The sequence below is a fragment of the Pteronotus mesoamericanus genome, unplaced genomic scaffold, assembly GCF_021234165.1.
Source record: "Pteronotus mesoamericanus isolate MK-2021 breed Mesoamerican mustached bat unplaced genomic scaffold, CSHL_Meso_final scaffold_232, whole genome shotgun sequence".
Taxonomy (NCBI): domain Eukaryota; kingdom Metazoa; phylum Chordata; class Mammalia; order Chiroptera; family Mormoopidae; genus Pteronotus; species Pteronotus mesoamericanus.
Window position 1 is genome coordinate 1,957,163 of NW_026555311.1, and position 12,031 is coordinate 1,969,193.

The following is a 12,031-nucleotide window of genomic DNA, read 5'->3' on the forward strand; positions in this document are numbered from 1 at the left end:
GAATTACATTGCTCATTATCTCTATCATTCACTAACTATAGTCCTCAGAGGGCCTATGTAGGTCTGTGGGATTAAATATTTATTTCGAGCTTTGAGCTTGTTATCAAATAGAACTCCTAACCAGAATCAGAGCCTGGGCATCTCTCATAGACTTTATCATAGACTCATTGGTCCTCAGAGCCAAGTGAGCAGTGAAGGCTCTTCATCTCACCCCCAAATTCTCTGTGATTTAGTCTATCACTAGGACCCTTGGCCATCTTCTCTCTCTGACCAAAGATTCTCTCAGCTCCCACAAACTGTCTCACAATAGGAACAACTACTTAGAGCATCAGAGACAGATATAATAAACGTGTTCTTTCAGTCTCAGACCATTTAAAGCTAACCTTAACCTTGTCCTAGGTGAGAGACAACAACTACAGACCACAAAGAAGGAGAATGTCCCAGAACTGTAAGGAACTCCTACAACAGATGCAGTGCCCCTCTCTCAATTAGGGAAGTGGCAGTACCTATAGAAGTGAGTGCCATGAGGATAGCTGTGCGTGCGTTTCAGTGTGTGAGGGCTGGTAAATGGAGGAAGCATTAAATAAAGCAAGAACATGTCTGTTTTCCCAATTTGAGAAGTGCACTTCAGAGATCTCTAATCTTTGTCGCACTCTCAAATGCCCAGAAAACTCTAGAATTCAGTTACTACCAAAACCAGATTACCACCTGGTCACGCATTTAAAAAAAAAAATTATACTTCATTGATTATGCTATTACAGTTGTCCCAGTTTTCCCCCTTTGTGCCCCTCCACCCAGCACCCCCTATTCCCTCAGGCAATCCTCACACACTTTGTTCATGTCCATGGGTCATGCATATAAGTCATTTAGCTACTCCATTTCCTATACTGTACTTTACATCCTCTTGGCTATTCTGTAACTTGTAGACTTTCTTATAGATGCGTTGGTCCTCAGAGCCAGGTGAGCAATGGAGGCTCTTCCATTTGTACCTATTCGTACTTCTTAATCCCCCCACTCCCTCACCCATTCCCCAATACTCCCCTCCCATCGGGCAACCATCAAAATGCTCTCTGTGTCCATGATTCTGTCTCTGTTGTTCTTATTGCTTAGTATGTTTTTTACATTCGATTGTTGATAGATACATATTTATAGCCATGTTATTGTTCATCGTTTTGATCTTCTTCTTTTTCTGAAATAAGTCCCTTTAACATACTACATAATAAAGGCTTGGTGATGATGAACTCCTTTAGTTTTCTCTTGTCTGGGAAGCTCTTCATCTGCCCTTCGTTTCTAAATGATAGCTTTGCTGTGTAGAGAAATCTTGGCTATAGGTCCCTGCTTTTCATGACTTTGAATATTTCTTGCCAATCCCTTCCTGACTGTAAAGTTTCTTTTGAGAAGTCAGCTGACAGTCTTATGGGAACTCCCCTTTAGGTAACTAACCATGTTTCTCTTGTTTCTTTTAAGGTTCTCTCTTTATCTTTAACCTTTGGCATTTTCATTATGATGTGTCTTGGAGTGGGCTTCCTTGCATCCATCTTGTTTGGGACTCCTTGCCTCCTGGACTTGCATGTCTATTTCCTTAATCAAATTAAGGAAATTTTCTTTTAGTATTTTTTCAAATAAATTTTCATGCCTTGCTCTTTATCTCCTCCTTCTGGCACCTCTATGATATGAATGTTGGAATGATTAAAATTGTCCCACAGGCTGCTGACACTATCCTCGATTTCTTAGATTCGTTTTTCTTCTTATTGTTCTGATTATTTGTTTTTTGCTTCCTTATTTTCCAAATCATTGATTTGATTCTCAGCTTCATCCACTCTACTGTTATTCCCCTGTAAATTGTTCTTTATTTCAATTAATGTATCCTTTGTTGCTGACTGGATCTTTTTCATGCTGTTGGCATAATTACTGAGTTCCTTAAATATCCTTATAACCAGTGTTTTGAACTCTGCATCTGATAGATTGTTTATCTTCACTTTGTTTAGTTCTTTTTTTCTGGAGTTTTGTTCCATTCTTTCATTTGGGCCATGTTTTTCTGTCTCCTTGTTTTGGCAGCCTCCCTGTGTTTGTTTCTATGCATTAGATAGAGCTGCTATGACTCCCTATCTTGGTAGCATAATCTAATGTAGTAGGTGTCCTGTAGGGTCCAGTGGCACAGCTTTCCCTATCACCCAAGCAAGCTGTGTACTTGAGGTGTTCCATTCATGAGGGCTGAGTATACCCTTCTCTTGTAGTTGAGCTTTGATTGCTTTTAGCAGGTCAATGGGAAGGATTTGCACAGGCCAATCAGCTTCAAGGACTGGCTATGGCCACTGACCACCAACCTCCACCCTCCATGTAGGATCAGCTGTGCAGAAGGGCAGGGTGGTGATGCTCTGACAATGTCTGTAGCTGTTCACTGGATGCACAAGCTCTGGGGTTTCACAGGTGGTACAGGCCAAGGTCAGCCCCTACCTGTGTTTTGCCTGGAGCCACCCTGCCTGAGCTATAAAGCAATCTGAGATATCTGCTACTTGTCCTGGGTTTGGAGATTCCCAGATGAAGCCAAGCTGTGAATCTGGGCTGGCTGCTGTTAGTGCTGGGCCTGGGGCTACTTAGCAAGAGGTACAGGGCCTGGGGGCTCACTGAGGCCAGCTGTTGCTTATTTGAGAGAATATAGGAAGTTGTGAAGCATGAGCCAAGACCAGCCATTCATATGGAAAAGCAACTTGGGTGGGCCTGTAAGTTATGTGGGGCAGGATCTCTGGAGATCTCCAGCGCAGGGCAAACAGTGTTAGCCAGGTTGATGGAGTCTCAGATATGGCACCAGCCTGCCAGCTCTGTGGCTCTGTTGGGAGAGAGTTCAGAAAAGGCACAACAGCCTCTGCTCACCTTCATGCCAAACACTTCAGTCCCTCCCCATATGCCACTGGTGCCTTTCAAGCTGCTACTCTGGTGCTAGAGCTCAGAGGGAGTGAGTGTGAGTAGGTGAGTCCATGTTTGAGTTCTTTAAATGGAACTGCTTGGGATTCCAGAAGCTTCTTCCCCTGACTCAGCCCTTGGTTTTTGCAGTGGAAATTTAACTTCCTGGCACTGGAAGCCTGTGCTGGGAGGTCTGGTATGGGGCTTGGACTCCTCTCTCCCAAGATATCCCTCCCAAATTTTTATCCACCACACATGGATATGGAACCAGCCCTTTCTGCATCTCCTCCCCTTCTACTAGTCTGGATGGATATGGTTTCTTTAATTCCTTACTTGTCAGACTTCCATTCAACTAAATTTCTGATGGTTCTGAGTGATGGTGGTTCTATATTTTAGCTGTAATTTTCATGTGGTTTTGCGAGGAGTCGAGCCACATCTGCCTGTGCTATCATCTTGACCAGAAGCCCCAGCCACGCATTTTGCATGTGAAACTGCCTCAGAGGGTGTCTCCTGAAGGAGCAACTCTGATAAACCTCAACTACACTGGTCACAGCAAAAGGAAAATCTTTTGAAAGAAGCTGCAGGCTTTTTCATCTGGTCTCAGAGTCTACTGGCCTCAAAGCAGTGCCACCACTGAACTCTGACCTTCTTACCTCACCACATTATCTGTTACCAGGGTGAACTTTTTCCTGCCACAAACAGAGAAGGCAGCATACACCTATGTCCAGGCTCAACAGGTGATAGGTCTGAAACCTCTAGTTGTCTAGCATGGCCTATTGTTCTAGCAGTAATGCAACAGAGCTTAAAGTAGCCCTCACCCCTCAAAGTTCATGGAGGATACTAAGCCAACTTAGAGAATGATGTCATTCACTTTCTACATCACCCACTCCCAAATGGAGCATAAAATGGAAAACATTTTGACTTTGCAAAGCTACTGGGTGCCTTGGCAGATAATCTGGAAGTCTACGAGTTTCTCTGGGTAAAGTCTGAACACATACCTTTAGCTATATATTTTTATTTAACTACATTTTCTTGCCAAGAGTCACAGTGCTCTGTCAATCACTTGTCAGACCATCTGTGTGTTTGCCTGCCATTCGTGTCAGGAAGAGCACATAGAGCAATCTGGTGTGAGCTTGTTTGTTCTTAGGTTTTTTTCCCCTCTACTTCCAAAAATAAGCCAAGTTTCACTGCGATGTGGCATACACAGTCAAGCTAAAATGTCTGTATGTTCTATAAGAGCACTCATGGAACCATGGTTGCAGTTTGGTAAAACACCTGCCCAGGGATGTGTCCAACATTGGTACAGGAATATCTTAGTGTTGTGACTTTGAGGGAAAGCTATCTAGGAGAAATGCATGCCTTAGAAATTAAACCATGAGAAAAGGATGGATTCCATAAGAGTCCCTAATTTTACCATACAATTCATTGAGAACCATGCTACTTGTTCCTCTGAATTAGAAGTCATGTTTTCACATGTGGTTTTCAACAGCTTTCAGAGCTCCCAGGAGCTTATAACAACCTGTACTTGGGGATTACTTTTTACAGAATTGGGAACTTTGAAGAAGAATCTACAACTCATGCTTTCCCTGACTTCTTTTGGGTCTTTAAAGGATTAAAAAGACTCCTAGCCTCTGGGCAGCAAGGCAGCATGAGGTCCCCACAAGGCAGACCTCATTGGTTCTTCCTGAAGTTTCAACTCCTTGGAGTGGAAATATGGAACAATTAGTGTGTGTTTTTTTCCATTTTGCTCCTTTTAACCACACTCTGTTCTTCCCCCACACCCTTACTACCCTTCAGCAAATCTCAGGAAGAGCCCATAATTTTCTAGTCATTTTCAATCTGTAAAACTCAATCCAGTCCAGATTGAAATGGACCACTTCACAATCAATTAATTCTAAGCTCATCCAAGGGAGAGGGAAATAGGAGGAAAGAACCTCTGTTTAATCGGCTAAGGTTGTAATGTGTCCACCCAGAGATTCTAACTGACGATGATGTCCCCTCAGTAACAGGTGTCCAAGTGTTGGTTATCCCATGAAGAGAGTGTGGGGTGATTCTGAGAACCCATATCTGGGTTTCAGACACATCTTAAATGAGATCTCTCTCTCTCTCTCTCTCTCTCTCTCTCTCTCTCTCTCTCTCTCTCCGCCCCCCACCCCACCACGCTGAACCCTACCCTCCTTCCAGCTCATTTCTCACAATCAAGAGTTTTATGTGTTTATCCTCTGGGGCCCCCAATTCAGAATCAAGTCCTATATTACTGCCTCAAGGCTTCATGCCCAGCATTGAAGCCACTCAGACAGTGTTGCCAAGTTTCAGAAGCTTCCTGGGGAACTACTCAGAGCCTTTGCATCTATCATTCCTTCTGCCTGGAGTGACCTCCCCCTGCCTGGATGAAAGACTGTCTCTGGGCTTAATCAATGGTACACAGTATTATTAGCTATTAGGTCTCAGCTAACCAGTCTCCTGAAAAATGCCTCCCTGATGGGAGGTCCCGATGGCCATGTTAAACCTCTTTGCATTGTTCCTTCTTATTCTCAAAGCTTGAATCATTAACTATGTGTAAAACATTTGCATTCAATAAAAATTTGTTGACTAAATGTATTAGTCTGCTCCAGTCTCCATGAAAAGTTCCACAGGCTGGGCTGCTTAAACAGACTTTTGTTGTCTCACATCCTGGAGGCTGGAAGTCTGAGATCAAAGTGTGGGTAGAACTTGTTCCTTCTAAGGCCTCTCTTCCTGGTGTGTGGATGGCCGTCTTCTCCCGGTGTCCTCACATGGTCATCTCTCCATACATGTCTGCATTCTGATCTCTGTTTTGTATAAGAACATTAGTCCTAAGGGATTAGGGCCCACCCTAAGGACCTCATTTTAATTCAACCACCTCTTTAAAGGTCTGTTTCAAATACAGTTCCATTCTGAGGTCCTGGAGGTCATTGTTTCAACATGAATTTTTGTGGAGGGCATAAATCAACCCTTAACAATGAATGAGCAACATATGTCAGGCCAGTGGCCTGTGTACTTGGACCCGATCAAGACTGAATTCATGAGTTTTCTCCATCTGGAAACTGCCAGGAGAGATCCTCACCTTCCTGTGAAAATCAAAACCTTCTCATGTTTACAAAGCTCAGTGCAGAGCCAAAATCTTTTGTCCACTGAACATCCTTGTGCTGTTCAAGGGTGGTGGCTTGGAAACAGTGTTTTGAAATATGTGTTCCTGAAAGTCTATGAGGAAAATTCATCTTTATTCCAAAATGTTATTCCTTTCTCCTGACTGCAGGCAGGTTAATTGTTTTTCGTGCTTCCCAGGATAACCCACCTATTCAAATCTTTTTCCGTTTGTGTTTGGGCAGAAGCTTCATTTTTTAACACATACTTGGGTGTGATTAGAATATACGGTTTTGAAAGAAAGTGGGTCAAGCTTGAGGGAGGCCATCTGTCAGAGTGTATTTTGGCAAAGAGAAAACAGAAGAAGGGAACTTATAAAAGAGGCTGAAGTTTGTAGCCCAAAGGTACCAACAGAGTTCTGTAGCTTCCAACTGTCACCTTGTTTTCAAGTTACATAACTGTTCAAGACAGCTGAGTTGTGCTTCATTGGAAGACATGTGGCCTGCAAAAGCCAGACATGGCACAAAACCTAATTTTCAGTTGTTGAAATAAGGACAGAACTGAAATGCTCAATGTATGTAATTTTTTCATAATCTATTCCATGAAGTATTTAGTGCATTTTAGGAGGCAGAGTATGAGATCAAACCCTTGGACATTTTAGCAATTAGTATGTTTTCATTTTGGTTTTGGTTTTGGTTTTGGTTTTGTTCTTGTATCCATTCACCTACTGAAGCACCTCTTTGTTGCTTCTGAGTTCTGGCAATCATGAATAAAGCTTCTATAAACATCGGTATGCAAGCTTTGGTGTTTTCAACTCCTTTGGGTTATCACAGATATTCTCTTAAGTTGGTTTTTGTTAAAATTTCTAGCAAACACACTATTTCACATGAATGGATTTTTTGGATAACTGAGGTGTGCTCAAGTACCAGAGGATTTTTTTTTTTAATTTTCATCTTCCTTAGTAAAAATTGTTTAATTGTTTATATATAAACACAGTAGTTTGTGAAAGCTCCAAATACTTTGACCTTTTTACGATTCCTCAAGTCATCATTGTGGGTAAACTGAGTTATCCCAGGCTCCTGAGGCATTGAGTTGGGCCTAATATTTGGAATTCTGATTCCATCCCCCACTTTCTAGGTCTGCTTTCCACTCGTCAATTCTCTCTCCCTTGTTTTTACAGGTACACTTATACAAACAAAAAAAAAAACTGTATGTCTTTATACATACACAAGGGAGTTTTTATACACACTCCCTTGTTTTTATACGTACACTATACATACACGGAATCCAAGGATGTTTTATCTTTGAGGTGGTGAGTTTTCTTGTTGCAATGTCAGACATTTTTTAATATATTTAAGCTTTTAAATCTATAAAATAAGCAAAAAACAATGTTTACTCTTTCTTGGTAAACACCTCTCTTTACTATCTAACATTCTCAATTTTCTACTTTATAGATTAAATAACATTTTGTTCCATCCCTACTTTCCCTTTCTAGATTAAATACTTTGATGTTTGCTTCACATCATTACTCTCTTGTCCAGTCATGTTTTATATCTTTTACTCTCCTTAAATAATTGAAGTACAACTTACATACAGCAAATGGTAGAGACTATGGATGTTATGGTTCAGCAACAAACGCATATAACCATGGAACATATCTCGATCTAAATAAAGAATGTTTTCAACACACCAGAAACTTCCCATCTTTCCAAACTGAAACTCTGTCCCCTATAGAAAACGACTTCCCATTCTCCATCCTCCAGCCCCTGGAGCGCACCATTCTATTTTCTGTTTCTATGAGTTTGACTCTACTCTAGGGTCCTCATATGAGTAAAATCATACAGTATTTGTCTTTTTGCATCTGGCTTAGACCACACAGTATAATGTCCTCAAGTTTCATTCATGTTGTAGTATATTGCAGAATTTCCTTCTTCTTTAAGGGTGAATACAATTCCATCGTATGTATATATACCACATCTTGTTAACCATTCATCCACTGATGGACACTTGGGTTACTTCCACCTTTTGGTGATTGTGAACAACACTGCTATAGACATTTGGTGTATGAATGTCTCTTATAATCCCTGCTTTCAATTCTTTGGGGCATGTACTCAGAAGAGGGATTGCTGGTTTTCATAGTGGCTGAACTAATTTACATTCCCACCAGCAGGGCACAAAGGTTTCAACTTCACATCCTCTTGAACACTTGTAATTTCTTATCTTACCGATAACAGCCATCCTAATGGATATGAGGTGGTATCTCAGTGTAGTTTTGATTTGCATTTCCCTAATGACTAACGAGGTTAAGCATCTTTTTGTGTGGTCATTGATCAATTGTTTATCTTCTTTAGAGAAATATCTGCTCAAGTCCTTTATTTTAAATCTGAATTTTAGATAAATAATACATTTTTAAAATATATGTATGTCCCAATATTAGAGATGCACATACTAAAAAAGTATATTGTTTATCTAAAACTCATTTTTAACTAGGCATCTTGTATTTTTATTTGATAAATATGACAACCGTAAAAAGCAAGAATTTAGGTGGATCTAAAACAGTTTTGAAATATCTCACAATTTTGCTCAGGTGAGCTCTGAAATGGCTTAGTGTGTTTTTGTGGGTGTTGGGCTGGTAGCCCTACTTTATTAGAAAATTGTAATTTCATTTTGAGATGCTCCAGACTAAATCATTTGAGCTTCACACTCTTTGTGTAATATTATTGGGCTCCCTTAATGAAATTATAACTCAAGCAAGAGATTTCATTCCCTGGTAGTAAATTAGCTTGGGCCGTGCAGGCTTGGGGAGAGCCAGTCCTCCCTGGCTTATTCTTCTTGTTCGGGGAATGAAGAAGGAGCAGGCGTTTTGTATTTGAGTTATTTATTGTTCTCTTTGAGTGAACGTTATATTGTTACCCGTCCCTACTGGAAACAACAGCTGTTAACAGGCTCTGGAATGAATTTCAATGTGAACTCTCCTGGCCTCTGGGAAGCTTGGCTAAAGAGAAAACAGGCTCGTAATGGAAAGAAAAAGAGTAGGATTCAACCCGGGGTCTGGACGCCTGCAGGCTAGCTGCATATAAAACCGCTAGTTACCGGTATCCTGGGACATCATATTTAGACCACGTGCTGAAATGGGAGGGCTATCAACAAACAGTACTCTTTTCTGACGACAAAGCAGACAAAAGGCAGTCTGGTGCAAATAGTAGTCTTGCTGAAAACCCCACCCTCGGGTACCAGAGTGGGGAGAAAGCATCCCTCATGACAAAATAACCAAACCCAGGTAGCCAGGGCCCTGGACAACCTAAGCGCAGGAGGAGCAGGGACGACTCTATCGCAACCCTGCAACACACTGGATAAACAATGTGAAGTTTCCAGCTATCGTTGTTTTAATAATGTGGTCAAGATCCCTGGGGAATTTAATGAGTCATGAAGACTTGGGAGGAAGGGGACATGAGAAACAGGAATGTGAGAACAGAGGACTCTTCTGCAAGAGGGTCAAGTTCTGCCTATGGACAGGCGCACCAAACTTCTGTGGTTAACTTGTCAGTGGAACCTCTAAAATCAGAAGCTTCTCTTTTGACTCCCTTTATTAGCCATTTCCCCCCTTACTTTTATTGTTGACACTACTACAGATATCCCCACTTCTCCGCCTTTACCGGACTCCCCCCATCCCCTTTCTCCCCTTCCCTCTGGCAGTCACCACGCTGCTATGTGTACCTATAAATTATGCATACAAGTTCTTTGGCTAATCCCTTCACCTTCTTTCAGTCTCCCCATTGTACATCCCACAATTCCTTAATCTCTCTGTTTAAGAGGGAAATTGCTGAGCCCATGGAAAGAGCATCTTCTATTGGTCATGTGTGGCGTTTCCTACTTAGGCCCACCTTCCCACCTGTGCTATATTCAGAGATGTCCGATGTCCAGGACACTTGACCGGCCTTGTTTGACTCACCCACCACAGGGGCTGCAGGCAGAGTGCATCTCCTATTGATTCCTTTCACCCCTTCAGGGACATGTTCCCATTTCCATGAAGAACTCTTCTGAACCTGACGTCTGCACTGCTCCCTCCTCCACCTGCCTTCTCTTCTCCTGTCCCTTCTGCTTCTTCCTTATTCTTCTACCTCTGCTCAAACTCACAGAGTACATTATAGTTTTAAGTCCATTTTTTTTCATGTATTTCAAGCCCACAAAGCAAAGCAAATTCTCCACTAATGGGGGGAAATAGTCTTGGCTTTATTTACACGATGCTCATTTAATTGTGGAATTTTTTAAATTGCTTTAGTTGCTCCCTGTGAAATGACCTCAGTCTGACGGGCCCTGCCCCACCCAGCATCCCGTAATCTCATGCAAGCCTGTTGCCCTGGAGATGATTACTTCAAGTTTTGAGGGATGTGGCACAAGAGGAGGGGAGATGCCAAGAATAAGAAAAGAAGAAAAATAGAAATCATAAAGTTTAAAATTGAATGGAGAGGGGAATTTGATAAAATGCTGTCAGAAATTCAATAAAAGACTGAACCAGAATGAAGTGGATGAAACCAAAATGACCTTTCAACCTCCCTTGTCCAAACCCTCAGTAATAAGAACGTATATGAAAGCACTGAATTTTTTTGAAATTCCATGTCAAAGTGCATTTCCTGTTCTTCTTTTCTTTCCAGACAAAGTAAGCATGTTGTCAGCCTTCATCTCTCCCTTCAAGCACTTGAGCCCCGGGGCCACAAACACAGAGGATGAAGACAATCTAAGTAAGCAGTCCCTTCCCTGAAGAGTAGGGGATCCCAGCCCAATGTCCCCAAAATCTGAGACCCTTGGGATGTTGGGGGGTGGGGGCAGGGGAAATATCTGGGTTTCACAGAGCAGGAAGCTCTGCTCCCATCACCACTTAGAAATGTATCCCCATCTGGAATTTCACCCCCACCTGGAATTCTACCCTCACCTGAGTGGTAGGAAAATATTAGCAGTAACTGTGTGATTGAGAACTCTAGGGATTATACATATATGTATATTAAAAAGTTCTCTTGGACCTTCCTCTCTTTCCTGTGTTTTTTCTCCTTCAAACGAAAAAGAAAAATGAACACAGTCTCTTTGAACACAGTTTGTACAATTATTTAACAAGGAAAGAGCTGGATGGGTGCCTGACTGTCGAAACATTTCTGGCACTTCAAACTGGAGAGACACCAAGCAGTGCTGTGTGGAGACCTAAATGCCAGCTTGGGGGAGGAGCCCTAAACAGTGGCCCCGTGTAGACCACTGAGGAGGCCAAGCAGACAGGGCTGGGTGTGAGAGCCTGTTCATGTCTGGCATGCATTATATTCGCCTCTTGTGTGTAGCATATTGTCAGGCATTTAAACAAGGGGGTGAAATGTTCAAAACCACATGAACACCTCTTGCATTTCAACATTACCTAACAGATGGGTCACCTTCTCAGCCAGGAAGAGTTAGGAACGTGCTTGTTGTCCTGGGATGGGAAGGACATGGAAAGTTTACTGGCAGTCACTGGGATCGTTGACCTGACCGAGAAGCAATGGTAGGGAAGACTGCACAAGAATATTGTCCATTTGCCGTCAGCTTTTAAGAAACACTACACATCTGCATGAATAACCCCTTCTGAGAAAATGTAATTATCCACAAGGATGAAAACTGGGGTGATTGCCCTGGATTATTCTACTAAAGCAAAGTCACTGGATCACTGGATGTCAAACCAGAGCAAACCTTAGAGACACTCTAGTGCTAGTCCTTTGTTTTCTAGATGAGGAGTAAGTCACATGGGAATCAGAACATGGGTCTCCTTACCATCCGTTCAGGGCCCATTCCTCAGCAAACACATGGGTCAAAGCAAAACATGGACAAATGATTGTTTCTGTTCTCTCATCATCTAAATTGGAAATTTTCTAGAATTTCGTCAATGCATTGATAGCTTGAGGAATGAAATCTTACTGTCTCGTCATCTTTCCCCCATGAGCTGTGGGAACTCTGGCTGGGTCACCCTCTCCACGTAGAAGTGTCTCTCTCTCCCCTTCGAACA

General features: G+C 42.1%; 1 protein-coding gene across 1 annotated transcript in view; it reads left to right on the forward strand.

Annotated features, from left to right (window-relative positions):
* The window catches only part of ADARB2 (adenosine deaminase RNA specific B2 (inactive)), a 427,885-nt gene that overhangs the window by 287,482 nt on the left and 128,372 nt on the right, over positions 1-12,031 (forward strand). Inside the window, exon 2 of the mRNA XM_054591585.1 lies at positions 10,665-10,751. Coding sequence (XP_054447560.1) covers positions 10,665-10,751 — 87 coding nt within the window. The remainder of the gene's footprint in view (positions 1-10,664; positions 10,752-12,031) is intronic.